This window comes from Salmo trutta, chromosome 24 (assembly GCF_901001165.1).
Source record: "Salmo trutta chromosome 24, fSalTru1.1, whole genome shotgun sequence".
Lineage (NCBI taxonomy): Eukaryota > Metazoa > Chordata > Actinopteri > Salmoniformes > Salmonidae > Salmo > Salmo trutta.
This window is the reverse complement of record NC_042980.1, coordinates 18,134,899-18,156,326: the sequence shown is the minus strand read 5'-3', so window position 1 is coordinate 18,156,326 and position 21,428 is coordinate 18,134,899. Positions and strand designations below refer to the sequence as shown.

Genomic DNA, 21,428 nt, shown 5'->3' with positions numbered 1-21,428 from the left:
GTATTGTCTTGGACAAGTGAGAGGAACCATTACCTCAATGAGTTATCCCATCCCTGTTAAGTTCAGACACTGACAGACAGTACGGAGAATACAGTTACACACAGGTGGGGTGGTGGTCATTTGAAAAGAGAACACATAACATGGAGCCGAGGAGAGAGAGAATGAGGGACTTGTGAAGGACTCAGTTTACCGGTGCTAGGGAGGGAACTGGGAGGCGGGAGCTGCCAGAAAGAGGGTTGTAAACATATGGGGCTGTGACAGCAGTGTTGACATTAACGTGACCCACCACTGGATCCTCCTAATCACTAAGTGGTACGCTGTTTGTCAACTACCTGCTCATCTTCGTTTTTACACACAGACACACAGGTTAGGACGTCTCTATCTATCTTTCTCTCCCCCCTCTCTCTCTCTCTCTCTCTCTCTCTCTCTCTCTCTCTCTCTTACTCTCTCACCTTTATCTCTCTCCCTCCCTCTTATTTCTTCAACGGGTACATTTATTAAAACAGAATTGAAAAAAACTATACGTTTTAGATCCAGCTCTCCTTCTGTATGTCCTGTTATGATTAGTTACCTCGTCCAGTTATCCTAAGGACATGCTTCCTTTATGCTCAAGAGTGTGAGGACCTCTGCCAAAACATGAAGTGCTGCATTTATTGTGGTCACTGTGGAAAAGGTCAATTTACAGAGTTTATTGAATTATTTAAATCCAAGCACTCTGACACTTGATCCGAGCTACAAACGGAATTTCCCAAGTACTTGAATGTGTGGTTAAATGAATCTATAGGCCTACCTTGATTATACCTTCCCTGATGTACTGAAAAAGGATGCAAACTGCCATGCACAGTATGCAGAAGAAGGTGTAAAAACATTGATCAATGTACCCAATATGTCCAGTTAGGTTATGTTTGAAAGATCAAGATTTTCTGCAACATTTTAGACATCAATCCACAAATTCAGCCATCTTCCCCTCCTTTTAGATGCCACATTCAATAGTATCTCCCTCTTCCTCCTTCTCTCCATCTTTCCACAGAAGGGAGACATAACACAAAACACAGACGGGTGGGAAGCCTTGCTCTGCAGGCATCCTGCGAGGGCCTGGATTACAGAGAAGGAATGGAACTGTTCCTCCTCCGCTCCTCTCGCTTATCCCCCCTCTCCTCCCACTCACTCCTCTTCTTATCATGGCTTCCTGTGAATCTACCTGACAGGCCTTTCACAGGTACAGCTAATCCTCCCTCTGGGGGGAATACTCACTCCCATCCAGCAGCTCACACAAATCGAAAGTCAACCCTTTTTTGTTGTGGCTGCTGTTTGTCGATAAAAAAAAACGCCTGGATGTTATTCTATAGAAAGAAGGTGATGAACCAGCTCAAATCCCCCTTTCCTCTATTCAATAGCATGGCAGGTCAGACGTACTGTGAACATGGATGGTGCAGTGTTCAAATAGTGTTTCCGTGTTGTAAAACCATGTGTATGATCAATGCCTGATTTGATGTGAACTTTCGAGGTATTGGTGGAGGTAGTGTATGTATGTATACCGTTGTGAATCAGGTCAGTGTGTATTGAGCATGTGCAGGTGCTGGTAGTGTTACTAGGCTGTGGAAGTGTTTGTATGATATGGTATGTGTGGCTTATACACAGCTTTTAGATGTTTGGAAAGGCACACACGTGCTCATTCCCCATGCTTCGCCTCACATGGAGGATTGGACAGACAGGGGGCCGGAGACCGAGCTGCTAAACTCTGGCCCCCTACATTCCAACACCCTCATTCTCTACTGATATGGCCCACTTTGTCTAACTATCATGCCTTGCATTCACTTCCTCCTTGAACGAGCCTGTCCGATAACACCCTCTACCTCCTTACCCCGTCCGTCACACAGTCACTGACACGTACATGCAAGCACACACACACACACACACACACAGACACACACACCCTGTGTCATCCGTGTGGGTTGACAGTTCTGTGTACAGTAATCACTAGCCAGTCACATCCTCCTGGTTTCCTCCTCAGGTATCACCCCACCGCTTCCTCCCCAAGATTAGTTCCCCCTGTCCATTTCCTGTCCTTCGCCTTGGAGGGTTCATATAGCGGCTGGGAAAGCCTGTCAGGGCAGCGGCTGAAACTGGGGTTAGTTCTATATGGTCAGTTAAGCCTATATCTACTGAATATGAAGTGTGTGTTATCTTGCCGGCTTTTAAAGTTTCACCCACAAATAAAGACTCACTGACACAGTGGGAGACACGCACACACACCCACACATATACACACACACACACACACACACACACACACACACACCCACACACACACACACACACACACACACACACACACACACACACACACACACACACACACACACACACACACACACACACACACATAGACAGACACTTCCCTACACACAGTTTCTGTTCTGTCAAAGTCATGTCACTGCAAGATCCAGCACTCTTTAACAGAACTCCTGAGGGCATCATGACAGCCAAAAGGAAGTGCCAATGACCGCGACCGCCCCATGAGTAAATTTAGTCCTGACCTGACAGCCCATCACTCTGACTGTAGAGCTGACAGGACCAAGTCTCACCGCCTTGTATGATTACCATTCACAGCCTCCTATAAGGCCTTGCTTTAGTAACATCAGTTTGGTGAAGATATCCCTGCTAAGACACTTAGATATCTATATGTGTCCTGTCCTCTTTTCTTGAAAACATTTTGAATAAGATGACACTTGGAGTATGACAGAAACTTTCCAGTATCCAGTTTCGGTATTGCAGGTTTATTACTTAATATTAAGGCTGATTTACAGTATGTGCAGAGTTCACAGGTCATGTGCGTAATAAATGCGCTACACACTGGGTTAATGGGATTTGTGGTTAAGACGGGTCGTTGGTAATTAATACCTTCCAGTCAATGGTGACTGAGTCTAGACTCATGAACGTCCGATATCAACCTCTGTATTTCAGGTAAAGTGGTGGTGTGTTTCAGATGACTAATGTCTGGTTCCTACTTCTCTGTGCCTCATACTCCCCAAGAGCAAATGTATTGACTTACTTTATTCAGTTTGTGGTTTTTTTCCTCTCCTCTTTTCTGTTTCTATTCCTCCTTTGGAGTTTCAGCCACAGAGTAGTTCACAAATCGTCTATATTCTTCAAAGTCAGGACCTAAATTGAGGCAAAGCTACATTTTTTGGGGAGCTAACCTCTTTCTAACTCCTTCCATATAAATTTCTGACAGTGGTTTTCTGCATGATGGCAAGAGATAATTTCATGTTTCAGTGTTTCAGAGACTTTCCATGGGTGGCATCATGCCTAATCATTCAGTAAAAAGCTGTCCTGTTCAGAATCAGGCTCATACTCAGTGTAACCAAAGCTATCATCACCATTCCCTGTCTGTCAAATACCTTGTCACAGAAACAACAAAAAATCCAGTAGACTATTCACAGCTCTTCTGCTCCAGCTCTCATTATTGCTCCTGTTGTCACCTATCTGACCTACACTATGTGTAGGAGATAGGATTAACCGCCAAGGTGGATAACTACCCTTTGGGAGGTGTGTGTTTGTGTGTGTGTTGGCGCGTGCCTATGTGTGCGTGCGTCCTACTTGCTTGCACGTCTGAGTGACACCACATGGCACTGATCAAAGGGGCTTCCTTGATGATGAAACTGTAACAGGTGTGCACAGGCACGCCAGACGAACCTAGGCAATAACCTATCTTGACAGGTGCTGCAGTTTATGTTTCATGTCCTCCACTATCCACCACGTTGCACGTGACTTAAATCACTGACCCAATGGCTCCCTCCGACCACTGCCCAGACAGCCATCTGAAGATGGTAATGGCTGTAAAGGTACACTAATCTCTGATGGTAACATTCGGCTTACCTTAATCTGTTTTTGGGGGGTGGGGGATGTTGCATTAGGAAAGAAGGTGGGGGTTGATGATGGGGAGGGGGGTGGGGAGGTTAGGGGGAATTACACTAATCAGTTCAAGGCCCTCACTCCCATACATATAAAACTTCCCATTAGGCTTAGAGCATCATAGCTCACCAGCCTGCTCCCCAGGGGCCTCACATCTGGCTGTCAATTAAGGCCTAAATCCTCCACACAGCACTAAACTGCAAGGTAGGAATTGAAAAAAGGGAGGGACAGGGGGAGGAGGCTGCAGTGGTGGAGGGAGGGGTCTTTAGGAGAGGGTGGGGGCTGGCAATGGGAGGCGAGGATTTAGGGGTGGGGAGGCAGGGGATTGAGAGTAAGCCCTCCCCCAAAATATTTGAGGGTTTCTCAACACATGAGGGCAGCGTAGAAGCATTCAGAGCAGTTGAGGGTATACAGGGACCCGTGACGGACAGGGGAAACCTCACTATACCCATTCAGTTACTATGCACCAATTACCTGTAAATACCTAACAGATTTGATGAAGAACACATGGAATTAGTGTCATAAGAAGGGTCCTTGCTCCTGGGGGGATAAATAAAGTTAGATTTTATCAAATTGAGAAACTCCTCTTTTGGGGCAGTGAAAAGCTTTGACAAATACAGTATTTTAGTAATGAGAGACTGAAAAGCCAGAGCTAATCGCTGAGGACAGGGCTTTCTAGTCGAGACAGATCTATGCCTCTATAGTTAATAAGGGCATAATGTCACCAAGAATTTAGAGCTTTGCGGCATATATAAAAACAAGTTAAGATACACAAGTACACAAACCCTGGCTGTGCAAATTAAGATTTCATTTTAAGTCTATCAGATAGCGATGCATTCCATTCCATCTAATCAAAGAACGACTAGTCACGAAATGTCTCTGAAAAACTCAAATGATTTGTTTCACAGTTGCCTCAGCAAAATGACAACATGTACCCGTATTTGAAACATGCTGGTCATCTGTAATTGCTGCAGCATTCCATCCTTTTTATAAAATAAAAGGAGGCCTCTAACAGGAGGCGCCAGGGTCCATGGACCATGCCGAGCTTGGCAGGAGATCAAACCAAACGTTGCTGTGACACTGGTAGGGACACAAGCACCTACTTGTTTAGACAGGGCTTAATGAACGGGCCAGGCAGGGCAGGGAGAGATGGCCGGGTTGGTAGAGGGAGAATGAGACAACAAAAAGCTGGGCTTATCTGACCCCTTGGGATTTTGATTACCTTGACAAAAAACCTGCATAGGGCAGAACTAACTATAATTCACTATAGCAATATCCTAAAATCCAATGTTTTCGTACAATATAAACTATCATTGCCTTTAGGAATTAAACATGGTCAGTCTAAAATAGTAGTTTTGAACAAAAACAGATTCTAGTGACTGTAATGTAAAATATATACATTTCACAATATAACAACACAATTGTGTAAACCAGGGTGTAAACTAACCAGGTACATGACCATATAATCCTGAGGTTCCATGAAGTAAACTAACACTGTGGTGAATCATGGAGTTAAGTGAAAGCTCCTCCTGTTTGTGGTTATGTGTCACATGTTTTAGTCACTGGGCGGTCAAAAGGTAAACAGAGATCCACCCACAGCATAACAGGAGGTCAGGAGGTAGCCTTCCATGTATTCCATGCCTCTGAGAAGTCAATAGAACATATACACAAGGCCAGACAAGACACACGTACAGTATATATATAGGTCAGGGATGCAGTCTGTATCTCCCAGTATGCTCGGAGAGGTATTGGAGATCTCCTGTCCTAAATCCCCTCTACCAAAGACCTTTCCCTCCCCAGCCTGGTTAATTTCCAGGCCTCGATATTAATCTGTCGCCCCTCCCACATCCAGGATTAGTCAATGCGACCCCCTCGCCCCCTCCCCTCCTCCCCTTCTCCTCTCCCGGTCTTTATTCTACCCCTCTATTTTCAATTTACACTGGTATTACACAGATATAGACTCAGATTAGAGATGTGTTTATGTTGACAGCAGACGCTGGATTAGGTCACACATGGGGGGCAAGAGGAAGGGCGGTTATGGGCGGCAGGTAGCCTAGCGGTTAGAACGTTAGGCCAGCAACCGAAAGGTCACTGGTTCAAATACCCGAGCCGATAAGGTGAAAAACCTGTTGATGTGCCCTTAAGGAAGGAATTTAAACCCCATCATTTGCTCCAGGGGAGCTGTACTGCTATGGCTGATCCTGTAAAACAACACATTTCACTGCATCTTTCCAGTGTATGTGACAATAACACATTTATGATGGGGTAGGAGGGGAGGTCCAAAGGACTGTTGAGTCTGTCATGTCCATATAAAACCACTATCACATAAGAATTCATTGGCCAATGACTTCAATAATGATAGTTGCTGAGTGAACCGTAGCTAGTACAGTTTATCAGACAACATTTGTTGTGTTGTTGATGGAAGTTGTTTGCTGTTGGATGCCAGTGGGCAACATTCCGATGCTGAACCACATCAGAGAGAACAGCCTTGTGGGTGCGCAATGTCTAGCTGGTATTTTGACGTGACAAGTTCATGCAATTTACATAGTGATAACCGTACTCCAAATTACTGAGCATTTTCACTTCATGAAATACATCCAGAATGCTAAAATACAAAACAGTACAGTTTATACCACATCATTTAGCCAAATCAGAGTGGCAGCTTAAACACATGAGAATAAATAAATGACAACAGCTTCTTTAACAGGCTGAACTGAGGTGTGTGTAACAAAAAATTTTCCTATAATTTTTTTTTAATGTGGAATTTAAATATCTATGTTGCTAGGACATTAACTGTAAGTCACCCTTGCTGTTTCATATCGGCCTGTAAAAAAGAGGAGTGATTAGTGGACATGATGCTCAGTTGCTCAACACATACACTTTCCAGATCCCTCTTTCACCTATTAATGTCAATGACATCCATTTGCCTCTAATCTTCCCCCTCAACTGTATCTCTCCCATGTTGCAATAAGACCTCTTGAGCAACATTAGGTTTCTATCTATTTCCCTCTCTCTCTCTGTGTGTGTGTGTGCGTGTGTGTGCGTGTGTGTGTGTGTGTGTGTGTGTGCGCGTGTGTGTGTGTGTGTGTGCGTGTGCGTGTGCGTCTGTGTGTGCGTGTGCGTGTGCGTGTACGTGTGCGTGTGCGTGTGTGTGTGTGTGTGTGTGTGTGTGTGTGTGTGTGTGTGTGTGTGGCAGCTCACATGGTCAGGGTATGACAAACCGTTCCTCAGGTTCATGGGGTGACTGACGCTCTCATTTCCCTTTTATTTTTCCTAGAACTTCAGGTGGTTCTACATAAACACTTATCAGGCACTCCAAATAAGCCACAGACATCAATTCAGCTTTATGCAGCTACAAGTCTCATATTATAAAATATCTCTGTTTGATATTTTCTTCCCAAAAGCAATATTCTATGAGTGACAAAACCTAGCTATGAAGTGTACTTTCAAAGGCCACAAAAAAAATAAACATTTTAATAAAATTATAGATAAACATTTTTTTACACTTCAAAAAAATCACAATAAGGAGATTATGGTTTTAAAATAAATATGTTTGTCCATTTTCAAAAGCAACCATGTTAGTGGAAATGTCATTTTGATTATGGGAGTAGGCCTATATGCTATTCTACATGATCAAATGCTAATTGGAGGACTCATTATAGAACATACTTTGGTCATAAAACATTGTTCTTTCTCTACACAAGAAGAGAAGATGCCCCACTGACAGTAGATTTCTTAATGCCCAAAGCACTCCGGTATCGAAGTCTGTAATCTCATTTCATGCCATTTTAACAGACATAGAGACAAAAAAGGGGGAGTTACTGGGCGCAACTGTTTGCACCTCTCCTCTGTGCACCTCTAGATAGGGCCTATTTACAAACGTATTAGAAACTATACTATACTTTTATCAATCATAGACTATTGTGATGTCGTGAGTCCTTGGCAAAAATTGTCCACAATATATATATATATATATATATATATATATGCTTATGACATCTGATTAAGATGATAATAATAATAGTTAATAGCCTAATAATAATAATAATAAATAGAACGTTATTATTGTTAATAACTTAAAAATAACCATAGATCTCAAAATTACCTGATAACCTGCCATCTTGATCAAGTTTCCATATTCCTGGTTTCGTATGAGCTCCATTCAAATCCAAATGGCTTTGAGTGGGCTCATCATATAGCCGCTTCCATCCATTTGTGAACTTATCATCCATCCATACAGAAAAGAAATTGATACCGAGAAGGGAGGGGAGTAGCCTACTTTACCAACCACAAACCATGTGTGTTAGTTACTCGCCGCTGCACATGACTGACTGGAGCCTACAAGTGATGATGACATTTTTTAAAACTGTGATAAACATGAAACATAATCAAAAAAAGCCCTATATAATATGATATGCATATTTGCAGGTTATAAATTACGCCTTTGCCGCAGCGTGTTTAGTTAATGCCAGTGAGAGCCCGGTAGAAAAATATGTCTGCATCTTCCCCCTTTCGTTTTTGTACAATAAATACATGCGGAATGGCACAGAACGGTTTTCAATGAGAATATACAGTCACTCAGTCAAGATAAAGGGCAGAGGTAGGCTACCTATCCGCTGTTGTGTCTCTGGATACATGCAGGAAGGGAGCTATATGTACAGGTAAACTACCTGTGCGCTCCAATCAGGTACTTCGGCGCTCTTTTCACAGATTGTTCTCATATGCCAGTATGGACAGTGCCTGTCACCGAATTATAAACGTCTTCTCTCACACTGCAATCACAGTGCTGTTTTATTTCATTTATGATGTCGCTATTGGAAGTCTGATTCGTGGGTAATTCCTCTAACCTTTGACTCAAAGCATAGCCTTCAAATGATAAATATAATCTCAAGGGAGACAACAACTTGATCACGTTCTTCTCCAAACGACGCTCACACACATACTCCTCAATTATCCCTCCACGTGAAGATAGGTGGCGTGTTAAGGGGTCCCGCGCCTTCTACATTGCAGGAAAAGAAAGAGAGCGAAAAAATGTCATTAGAAGAGGCGTAACACGTCAGTGCGCGTCCCCAGGTCTGTTTCGTGAAGTGGCTGAAAGAGATCAGTCCTAACCTGCCCATCAGGAATAACGGTCCCTCGTCAAGCTATTTTCAAGGCTTATTCCCAGTTCTTTTCTTTGGATCCACGACGCACCACTTTACCATTTCTCTTTGACGTTCTGTCTTCTAACCAGCTGTTTGAAGGATCACACTGGCACTCTGGTAGGTGTATTTTACCATATTGTCATTTTTACATCAGTTTCTGACTGTGAAACTTCAACATCTATGTGGTTGAGGTAGCTATGGCATGCAGGTACCTCAGGTATCCGTGCGCTGTTGCGCAATTATCAAAGTTGGACCACTTACCTGAGCAGGTGAGAAAGGTCCGCGCTGCTCCAGGAGTGAGTAGAGCGCTGTAGGTACCTGCGTCAACTACACTCTGACACTATCATATTCCCGGTGTCCTTTCCGGGGAATCGAAATGTATTCGATGTTATTCGTTCCTATTCCTTTTGGTAGGAAACGGACGTAGGCTATTCCCGTTGGTTTGCCATCCATCTTATTTGTACATGTTATGCATAGCCTTCTATTAGATGGAGCAACATTGTTTTTTATCCACATTCCAAATGTGAACATCTCCTATTCTGCGTAGCTGAGGTTTGTGCAGTGACCACAGACATCCGCACTATTGTGTGTGTTGTAGCCTATGTGTGTGTGTTCACTGCTAGTGCAAATGCCAAAGCCTTGTGAAAAAAACGCGATGCGGTGGCAACATTTCCACATTTAAATCTTTAAACTAGGAGATCCTCGTTTGGGCTGTGTTTCAACCATTCTACTTCAATTGATTTTCCTCGTAAATGTACAATATAAAGCTTTTCCATGTGGGGCAGTAGCCTATTCCGTGTGTTGTCGTGTAAATGTTGGTGACTGTGTGTGTGTGTTTGTTTTCTCCTTCGCTTCGCTACCGTTTTAATACAAACTCCACTAACACCACGACTCTACATTTTACACAGCATTTGAATGGGGGCCATGGACGTGCTGATTCTCATTTTTATCAATCAGTTTGGATGGTAGATAAAATACATTTGAACATTAATTTCTTATAAAAGGGAAGTTTGTCTATTTCCTCACATTTTAAGATTGCACAATTTAGCATGTTTTTTTCCCCCTTGCTGAATCCTTATCATGAATGGCCTATCAAAATGATTGGCTTTTTACACAATATTAACACTCATAAACATAGCTTGCAAAAAGTGAAACCAAACTCTAAATGACTGAGATGCTAGTCATGACATGAGGTTTTTAATTGAATCCAACACTTTGCTCAACTTGATTTAGACCTATGGGCGAGAAAAGGATGTAACATATTATGGCTTATAGTTCTTTGGTTAAGTTTGACATTTTAGTGATTAAAAACTGAACCAATGGGATAGATTTCAGTTTGGAGATGACAGCAAAGTCGCTTTTGACTGACAGCGGGGGAAGCCGTCACAATCCCTAAACGTCATCAACAAGACTCAAGTTTATGTGAAAGTTCAGTAAACTTAAACAAAATGGTACACCTATTTTTTGGACTTCGTACAATAATCGGCCTTAGTGGTAATGTATGCCTTAGCTTTCAGTCATCCTTGTAAGCTATCGAATGTGTCTGCCTGTCTGTCCTCCTCCTTCTGCTCGGTTCATTGACGCTCTGCCGGATTAGAGACAAATCAAAAGATCAGGCGACGGCGGACGCAGTAGCCTACGATCCTACTCAATATCACTCTCCTGGACTCTTTCTTTACACATATGGAGTTTCATTGAATACTTTAGAGTGAATTTGAACTTTTATATGTCGTGCCCCTGTGGTTGAACAGGACCCATACAGTCATCTTGTCCCAACATTTGTCGCCGTTTTGTTTGGTTATTAGATACCAACCAGAGCCTGCCTGTGTGCTGCTGATTGAAGGAGCCGAGCCCATGCGGACTGCATGCCAACTGACCTAGTCTACTCGTCTTATCAATGAAGCAGGAGATCATGGCGGAGGGTCCCCGGTGTAAGAGGCGAAAACAATCCAACCCACAAAGAAAGAACGGTAAGACATTTGTTCTAAGTAAAATAAAAGGACAGTTCGGCATTTGTATGTTTTGCCACCAGTCATATGTGGGACATCCCGCGCGCTGTCTCCTTTCCACAGTGCAATTAGGCTACATTCAGTGTAAGCGTTGTGAAGAGGGTAGGCTGCGGAAAAGTAGCCTACATGTTGTTGTAGTTTTGAATTTAATCAGTAGGGAAAAGCATTTGAATGTTTATTTTGAATGAGATTATGAACACAAAAGTAGACTATCAAAAGTCCTGACTGTGGGAGAAAGGGACTTCAGAATGAGGCTCGAATAGCGGTTCAGCGAGATAGTGCCATTATCTAGCAGGCATGCGAGAAACCGTTATATGGGTAGGAGCGCTTCTCGTAGGCTATGAACTGGAAATGTTGGGAAAACCTGTGGATTATGTAGAAATTACATTGTTTTGGTAACGTTTGTGTGATTATGAAGTAAACGGGCTTTATCTCACGTTTATTCAACGCTGTTTCATTGCTGTGTGTATTGTGTTGTGCTGTGTGTATTGTGTTGTGTTGTGTTGTGCCATTATTGCCATTCAGAAGTGACTTGGTGTCTTTACAGACATTTACCACGTATTAGTTATTATAGGTTGTCAAATTGGAGATAAAGGTCTTGAAAATGGTCATTATACGTAAGAGTCGCAGTTTCTAGATGTTACATTTGTTGTTTGTTCTGATGCGGCGCGTCACAAAGGCTATAGCACTAAACGCAACACAAGTCATAGGCAAGCTCACAGACTGTATCACACAAAAGTATCCGAGTGCATTTCTGTTATTATCGAACAGTTACTTGATAATTTAGTTATGTGTTACAACGTTTATTTTCGTTTTTTAACGATTATGTTAGGGGGAAAGCAACAGAGAAAAGGGGATATAAAAAAAAACTCCTGAGTTTTGTGTAGCCTAGGAGTTGTGACAGGGATTTTGCGAGGAGGGCATCCCTTTGACGTTTCAGCCATGTGTGTTATGTAAAGTTTTATTTAATGTCAATGTTGAACTGAAGTCGGTTTTGTTGTTACTTTAATATCACATGCTATTACATGTTTGATGTTAATTGTCACAGTCTCTTGTTTTATTTGTTTGTTTGTTGTAGACGTAGACGTAGGCTATTGTAAACATATATTTTTTAATAAATCTTTGCATTTAAATGATATTGTTTTTTGAACAATTTTCAGTCGACTTCTCGTGTTTATTCGTTTTTATTCGTTCATTGATTGAGTGAAATCAGTAGGTTGTTTAGGGTCTTTACTGCTGTCAAGCACGTTTCTGATCAACAAAGGCAAATAGAGTGAAGTATTGCTGCTCTCTAACTGCACCTTGGTGTTTGTAATGACCAAGTTGAGAAGTGAATTTTAAAATTGAAATGGTATAGTTTGAATTTCAAAGACCATTCAGCCAATATGGGCAAACATAACGAAAAAAGTCATGTTGACCAATTGACATTTGTTTAAGAGTGAACGTATTTATTTAACTAACCTCTTTAGATAGTTTGGAAGCGTTTTTCACCAGCTTACGTCTCGTCAAAGGCTAAACAACTGAGGCCTTCTGTTACTGTTGCTCCTCCCAGATGTTCACTTTTATTATTGATCATTTTATTGAGGAAATGTTTGTGCACCCATTCCCTATTTTGCGCGGATTTCTTCTTCCTTGTGGGCGAATTTTATAGCCTATATTTTCATATGCAATTAGTTATTTTGAATACGCTTGTCCTTACATTCCGCTGGATAGGCCTATATTGCCTATGTAAAACTTTTAATGGTGTGGTTTAAGGCAACAACAAAAAGACATGTGGGCCCTCAGTTTTGGTCTGGTGTAAATGTGTGTTATCCAGAATGTCAACTTTTAATTCATACGATTGAAAGTCTACTACAACTCATGTGTGCCTGAATATACTTTTTGCCTGAGGCCAACTTTCACTCCGATGCAGTAGACTATTCCTATAGGAATATCTATATGGCCTGAAGGGTCTTGTTATTTGACCTATGCATTTTATTATCGCAAATCGAGAAACGGAGCACCAGAATATACAGGTTGTGAGGTGGTGTGTTTTTGTTTGATTATAGATTTCTTTCATGATCCTCTATTTTAATTCGAAATGTGCGCGATCATTATGTAAATGCAATTAACCCTTTGTAGGGATGGTCCACATATTGTCTGTTGCATGTATATATACACTATGACAGTTTCTTGTGTTTATGCCTATACTTCTCTTCTCCCCCCTCCCCACACACATCTCCCCCTACTCTGCCACTCTCGGGTCCCAATGGGAGGTCACATTAGGCCCTGTGTAACTCGATACGCGCAGCCTGCGCAGCTTTGTTGCAGTTCGCAGTCCCCCCTCTGGTGCTATAGGCCCTACGTCACATCCAGCTGTGAGGGCTCGTTCGGTTGTGTGAGCGCAGCTGTCAAAAGCGCTCCCTTAACCTCGCCAGCCAGTAAAGTTAAAATAGTCTCTTTTTCTGTTTTTCTTTAAAAAAAATGGCCACTATTTCAGCTTTCAAAGCCACTCGCCATTAACCAAATTGGTGGACTAAAGTGTGTAGGGTTTAATAATAATAATAATTTAGCCTATGATCAAATACCTAATAAACTGGACACAAACCTTGTTGATTCAATCAGAAGAGTAGGTCCCAGCAGTGTCTTCTGTTATGGTTTTGCTACCCCGACTTTGAGTTATAAGACGTTAAATACATTGGTTCCTCTCTGGGTTATTACAACATTGAAATGAAGGCATGGTTTGTATGGCTGTCGTAGCCAGTAGGCTAGTGGGTCCATAACTGTCTCAAGACAATGGGTTTTCATTGGAAGTGTGTCTCATTTACATGCTCCTATCATCAGCAGTGAGCAGTGTCAGGGTGCCCGCTGTACCATTCATGCCACATTTCTCACAAACGTGCCATTGTCCTAGTTGCTGGAGACAGATACCTTTTCTAATGCCCGTCTGTTTGTGGTTGGATTTTTACCAGACATTTTTCTCTCACTTTTATTCGGTGTCTGCCAGCTTATTATGGCTAATGGCATATGAGCTCACTCATACGTGTTCATGTGCATGCGTGCACACACACACACACACACACACACACACACACACACACACACACACACACACACACACACACACACACACACACACACACACACACACACACACACACACACACACACACACACAGACACAGACACAGACACAGACACACACACACACACACATCCTCGGTCCGAGAGCTCTCTAGCACTGCTACGGTGGTCCTTCACAACGCCTTTGGTATGATTACCACTCTCGTTCACATCAGTGCTGACCTGAATGCCTTTCATATCTGCTCCACCATGTCTTACGCACCCCTCCCTCGCTCCCTCCCTCCCTCGCTCCCTCCCTCCCTCCCTCCCCCTCAGTAAACACCCCCCGAGGGCAGAACAAAGAAAAGGAGCTCCTCTCCTCATTCTTAATCACAATTCAGGCCTTTCACCGCCGCCAGGCCGCTCTCGCATTCAGCATCCCAAAGCCCGAGATGAAAAGAGCTCAGGAAAAAATGGAAAGCAGACAGAGAGAGAGTGAGTGAGAGTGAGAGGGGGAATGAAAAAGAGCGATTATGGAAAAGAGGGACAGAAGGTGGTGGTGGGTAGTGACTGAGCGACATAACTTAGGTGTCTCCGGCTGTTTGTCAGGCCTCCCCTGGTTACGTGCCCTATATAGCCCTCCCACTCAGCCCAAGGGCTGGGTCCTACTGATGGACAGATAGGGTTACGGGATGCCATTCCTGGACTATTCACAGCTGAATGGGAGAGAGCGAGAGAGAGAGGGATGAGTGGTGTAGGGAGATAGAGAGTGAGAGATGAGTGGTAAGCAGGGAGAAAGTGAGAGAGGGAGGATGGAGAGAAGGAAAGGGAAAGGGAGAGACAGGAAGAGGTGAGGGGTGTGGATAGAGAGAGCATGGTTGGGAGGGAGGGAGGGAACGCAACAGATTGTTATATGGCTGTAAAAGAAATCTTGCGAGTGCCTGAGACTTTTCAGATTCCATTTTAATCAGCATGACAGAGTTGGGGGCAGGTGGGATTTGTTTTTGTTTCCCCCTGTGGATTGGGTGTGCTAGTCACATTGTTTGTTGTATTGCATTACACCCTCCGCCCCATCCATCCCTCACCCACTCACAACAAACTACCTTCATAATGCCTATTTCTGTACATTGAAAAGATAGAGCTTGCGATTTGTGCTTCAAGGCCTTAGTACTTACTATATAACCCTGAATAGATCCATAAAGCCCAATTCAGAGGCAAAACACTTGTCTTGCGGTGCTGTCTAGCGAGACAGACTTCATTGTGGTAGGCCTCTTCTCTTTTCTCCTGCTGCTTCATAGGTCAGGAATCACACATCCACAGAGGCAGACAGAAAGAGAGAGATAAATAGAAACAGAGCAAGAGAGAGAGAAAGGGGGTGGGATGCTGCAACTTTAAAATGCACCATGTGATATGAATTCCTAATTTTTTGTTAAGAAAAGGAGATTATCTTCATTCACCTTCATTCAACCCCCCTCCCCCTCCCTCCCTCCCTCCCTTTGCCAGCCCAAGCTGTGCGGGATTTAGGCAGATTTACTTCACCAAACACCTTTGGACATTGGGGAGGAGACAGGCCTGCTTTGGGAAGAAGGGGGCCTTTGTTCCGAGAGGTGCAGGAGAGATAATGCTTCACCAAGTAGCCAGGCGGAGGCAGGGACATTATATTAACCAGTGTGCCGGTGGCCTGGGGAGCCGTGTTAAGTCTCTATGCAGCCACTGCCCCCTCCTCACTCTTTATACATACAGGGACAGAGAGATGGGCTGGCCGGATGCCTCTATGCTCCAACGTTTTTTATCTGGCTTGGCCCCAATGACTCCTGACTACACACTTAGAAACATACACCCAATAACATACACACTCCCATATTAATGCACTTCCCAGTTCAAATGGCCAAAGTCAGTGATTTATTTATAGATGTACAGTTTGGTCTGTTTTTGTGAATGATCAACCTTAAATGTTGTTTTGATGATATTAATGAAATGATCTGGTATCCTGTCTGTCTTGAGAACGAGAGCGATCTATAGAATTATTGAGGAGTAGCCTAAGTCCTGCTTTACTAATCCACAGCAACACTATACACTTCCCCCACCTCTCTCGTTCCGTAGCCTGCCTGCACTACCACCACTCCAGCTACAGCTCTATCCTGCCTGTCCTCCTAACATCTGTCACTACTGAGGGGGACAGGAGAGAATGCCACCGGGGGCGCAGTTACTCTCGCGTCACCGGTGACTAATAGGAACAGGCCATGTACATATTAGTGTGTCTGCTGCCTGCCTGCCTGCCTGCCTGCCTGCCTGCCTGCCTGCCGTGCCCACCCACAGCCACCCCCACTCTCTCATCATTCTCTTTACCGTACTTCTTTGAGATGCATGGGCCCTGCTTGCCTGCTTGTAAATGCCAAGACGTCTAACTGTACAAACAAAGCTCATCACTGTGTCAGAAGCACAAAAGTCTTCAGAACAGAAAGCCCGCTTTGACAGCTTCAGAACACCTACAGTACGCCTCCCTACGCTGCTGACTGGAATGGTGGAGACACAGAGAGCGTTGCTTGCTACAGTTTGTACTACAGGGCCGCACTGCACTGGCCGACTTTGAGGGATACGAATCAGGCTGCTAAAGCGTTACATTCTGCTGGTTATTTGTGTGCCTGACAGTGTTGGTGCATTTCAAGGTGACTGACATGGGTTATTGTATTTTTTCTCTCTGTAACCATGTGCATATTCTCTTCATGAGTGAATACAGAGTTCCCCCCCGTGACATTTTGTGGCGCCACATCGCCTTTAGCCTAAACAGCTAGGATTTACCAAGGTCAATAATGAGGTATGTCACTGCAGGCTACAGAAACAACAGTCCCAGTGATAATGAATGGAAATAAGGTTCAGTGCAGCTATCAGGGGTGGGGGGATGGGGAGAGGGGAGCTCTGTATGATAACCTTACTGAACTATTACACATTTTTCTCAGTTATTTTTAAATTGAGCCGCTTTAGAAGTTTTTTGTTTTTTTTTGTTTTAAGTGAGCATGAGGTGCTCTCTGATCGAGGCCTGTATACATATCGACTGAACATGTTTGAGCCAGACGACATTTTCAGACACACGTATGCGGCATCCCTCACATGGATATGTGGGCTTGATTGGCGCGGTGTGGCGCAGCACCCGGGGCAAGGTCACACACATGGAACAATCAATAACGGATCGGTGGATTAAGGTGTCATGACATCTGTGGGTCCAGACCTCTCCCGTACGGGTGAATGCCTCCCACAGAGAGTTCTGTTTGTCTGTCAGCGAGCGCTCCGGTCAGATCTACACAACCAGGACTTAAAGCTTACATACTGGGTCTCTGGCCCGCTGTACTGTCGTCACCTGAGTGGGAAAGTTTACAAACACACATGCTGTTCTCTCTTGGAAGTAGACACTGCGGTTGAATCTGGCTTGTGGTATCTGATGCATATCCCCTGTGGCGTGTTTTCGGTGATAAAGATCAACTGTTCTCTGTAGAAGTAATAGAAATAGATTGATCTTGGAGATTAGTCTCTGTCTCTCTCCAGTCCTCCCTGTTAGCCCTCTTCTGAACTAGAGCTGTATGCTTTAGGACCCCCTACTACTATAGCAACTGAAAGATCTCAAAGACTGACATCACTGTAATTACATTTGTGTCGTTTTCTAAACATTCTTTCAACCTATATCTGCCGTGAGTAGTGGGAAGGTGATAAACCTCACCACTCAAACATATCTGGCCATTTACATGACAGCAACCGAGGTTCGAAACAACAACAACAGGCACTTGTATCCCGTTGATGATCAGCTTTTGGGTAGTGTTGTCCATCACTATGAGGTGGAAGGGCAGACATCAGGATGGGTAGATGGGATGTGATCCTTAAATAGGCTCTGACTGGGGCAGAGGCTCCTCTGAGCCGTAGCCGTTCCCGGCGCTGTCACTACCAAATGTCACCCAGACACCTCCCCAGGTAACAAACACAGCCAACTGGGTGAAGGGATTAGTCATGGTGACAGCATCCACCCTCCATCCTGCTCCCTCCATCCTTACACTCCTTTCCCAAACCCCCTCTTGTGACAGCCAGACAGGCTCCAGCCAGGGCCTCCTCTCCTCTTCCGTTGTTCGGATCCACTCTCCTGTCCTGGTTGGTTTGGAGACAGCCTTTGTTTCCCATGCAGGGGTCCTCTCTCTCTGTGCGTTATGTTAACACTACCAGTTCACTGTCCTGTCCTCCTATTGGGTCGTCCGTAGTGCTCCTCAGGGTACATCAGCAGGGGTTCCGGTCAGGGATGAAAGGACACAACTTCCTCGTCACAGATCTAGCAATTAAAGTAATGAGGAAGTTCCTCACTCATGGAAGCCAGGCCTGAGTTGAGCCTCGGCCCCTATGGTGGGCCTCCCTCCTGATAGTTCCGTACTCTGAGCTGCCCAGTCACAACCTCAGGCGTAGGCTGCCTGTGTCTTATCTGAGGGGGATGTCCTGTCCTTACATTCCACAGCTAAATGATCCCCTTCCTAGTGTTAGTCCAACCACTCAGGGGTAGAGGAACTGGCATTCCTGTCAAAGTGGCCCGATACTGTTTTATTTGAAGGAAAGGTGAACACTTTTTCACCTCTGCTATGGGGTTTGTTTGCCGTATGGTTGGGAGCTATGGCTTCAGAGGTGATGAGGGAGAGGTTTTGTAAAAGGGACAGTTGCGTGAGTGTTTCAGATCAACATCTTTGATTCTGTGTGTCATTTCCGGCGTCATTCATCCGAGGGAAATGCTTGCAGGTGTGGTTCTCTCTTCCATCATTGGGGTGGTGTGTGTATAGTATACTAAAGAGACTTGGCAGTGCCATGTGTGTGCCACTCATCCAGATGGCACGTCTTATCGTACCCTCTAAGCAGACAAATCACAGGGCATCTTAATGTGATGTTGCGTTTGGAGTTTTACAGTACAGGGGGCTGCACTCCTAATGACTTGCATTCACTCTGGTTTTACCATAAAGGAGTGATCCTGTGCAATTAGACTTAATGAAATATTCATGTGTGGCACCTTCTCAGCCGTCCTCCTCGCAAATGAGCGAGCCACGCTTAATGCACCCCCCGTTTGTATTATGGTGGCAGCCTGGCATGTTGGCAATTAGTGCTTTGCTCTGACAAGCGACTGTAGTGCTGGGCGGGGATAGGAGGTAGAGGAGGGTGGGGTGTACTGGGTAGGAAAGGGGAGAGTTTCTTGTTGTTACACATGCAAAGCTCCTCCCCTTGAATGCTCATCTTTTTCCTGAACAACAAAAAGGCACAGAGGGAGTTTATACCATCCTGAACAAGACAGGAACAGGGAAGTGGTCTTATAGGGTTAGGTAGATGGAGTCTGACATCATAAAATGGAGTCTGACATAATAGCCAGGTCCAGCATAATCTTTTTCACCGATCAATGATAAAACACCTTTCAGTGTTAAGCTTGGCTGTCCCCTTCAGCAGTTTGTTTGTCTTTATCTCTCGTTCTCTCAATGTGAAGTTCTGACATTAAGCATCTGTTCAAACAAACCACATTCACAGATTAAGCATGGCACAATTTCATCAAGCGCACATTACCAATCTCTTTCTTAGATTTTTTCTTGCCCTCTCACATTCTCTCTCTCTCTCTCTCTCTCTCTCTCACGCACACACACACACACACACACACACACACACACACACACACACACACACACACACACACACACACACACACACACACACACACACACACACACACACACACACACCACAGGTTTGAATATGACAGGCAGGGCCTGATGGGGTTACGGCTGTCCACGGTCTTTATTGAGCTAAAACGGCGTGACGGCTGAGTTTTGTTAAGCCGGGAACAAAGGAAAGGAGGGGTGCTGGGATGACATTGTCTGTGTGGATATAAGTGTTGTCACTGTTTGGGTTGGGCTGGTGCAACGCAGCACTCTAGCAGGGTCATATTCATTACATCAGAAAATTATAGTGCGTTTTTTTAAGTCCTCTCTCAAACTTTGCCAGACATTCTTGTTGCTATGAGAGGTAATTATTAGGAGCAATTTATTTGGTATGACTTCCATTTCCTCTGTTTTGAAAACTTTTTTAGTTGCCATTGGTCATATTTTTTAAACATTTATAAGAAAAACATAAATATATATATATTTTTTATCATCATTAGCCAAAAACCTACATCGCTTGTTTCACAGACCTGTCAACCATGAAATCTCTCTCTCACAAAATGACACTTCACAGGCCAGGTTTTGGGAAAGTCCCCATATGCATTTCAATTAGTTTTTCTTTCACAGATTCTCTCCTTAGTTCCCACGCAATGGGGCCTAATCAGTTGTGCACCTTTAGCTGAGGCCTGAGAAGTCTCGCGCGTTGCATTTGCGCAGGCCTAACCGTGTTTGCAGTGGGATTACGAGGGCTGGGTGGGTTGTATGAGAGCTGGGGGGGGGGGGGTTGGGGTGACTGGGTAAAGGTAGCCATGGGAAGGACCCCCTGATGGTGAGGAATGCTGGTCAGGTCACAGAAAATGAGAAGGGGGTGCTGAACGAACACTCCAGGGATGGGGCAGGTGCTTTTGTCGGTCCTGTCAAGCATCAAAGCTGTGACAGAGCTGAAAAGGTTAGTACTACAGCCGAGTACCCCCCCCCCCTCCCCCCAGTGGGTGCTAGGGTGACAGCCATTTCATTCTCCTCCTGTACTCCCCAATTTAAAGGTTGCTAATTTTTCCTAAGTGGACAAGAGGTGTAGAGTAGATACATTTTAAAACGCAGTATTATCTGATCTATTTCGAACTCTGATCTAAATCGGCACGATTGCAAAGTGCCATTTTATTTACAGCGTGACAAACACCTTGCAAAAAGGCTATTGTTCCCCTGTTGTGAGAGTAGCCCTCAAAGGCAACGATAACTTTATAAGATCTGTTTGTTCCAATAGCGTGCTTATGCAGTGAAATGGGCAGTAAATCGAACAGTTTTTTCTCCATTGTGTGATGGTTGTAGTCTAAACAAACATCCTGTAATTGTTTGGACTTGAGTCATTAAGTATAGGACAACAACATATGTTACAGAAAGTACAAGTATTCAATTGAGCAGCCCTCAATGAGACAACACATCCAAACAGACTCATTTGTCATTTACGATCATATGGAAAAACAGTTTAGCACAAAGATGTTGCATTTATTTCCATTTATATTTTGCGTGATAATTGTATTAATTATTAAAGGTGTTACCTATAAAAGCCTACCTCTAACCCTCCCCACCCTACAATGTAACCTGCCCTGCCAACTCTTAAAGCACAAAGCCCTTACAGCCCAGTGACA

The 21,428-nt window shown here is 44.1% G+C and overlaps 1 protein-coding gene and 1 long non-coding RNA gene across 5 annotated transcripts in view; one reads left to right on the top strand and one right to left on the bottom strand.

The window, feature by feature from the left end:
- LOC115160845 (uncharacterized) overlaps window positions 1-9,634 on the bottom strand; it is a 69,979-nt gene extending 60,345 nt beyond the window's left edge. The window contains exon 1 of one of the 2 annotated variants that reach the window (XR_003869128.1): window positions 9,324-9,634. This is a non-coding gene — a long non-coding RNA (uncharacterized LOC115160845). Of the gene's footprint in view, window positions 1-8,023; window positions 8,425-9,323 lie in introns of those variants that run through there. The other variant, XR_003869127.1, reaches the window with a different exon arrangement.
- Window positions 8,829-21,428, top strand: part of zeb2a (zinc finger E-box binding homeobox 2a) — a 50,066-nt gene continuing 37,466 nt past the window's right edge. The window contains exons 1-2 of one of the 3 annotated variants that reach the window (XM_029711323.1): window positions 8,829-9,179; window positions 10,868-11,032. In XM_029711323.1, coding sequence (XP_029567183.1) covers window positions 10,960-11,032 — 73 coding nt within the window. In that variant the 5' untranslated portion in view covers window positions 8,829-9,179; window positions 10,868-10,959. The remainder of the gene's footprint in view (window positions 9,180-10,867; window positions 11,033-21,428) is intronic. The other 2 variants (XM_029711321.1, XM_029711320.1) reach the window with 2 other exon arrangements.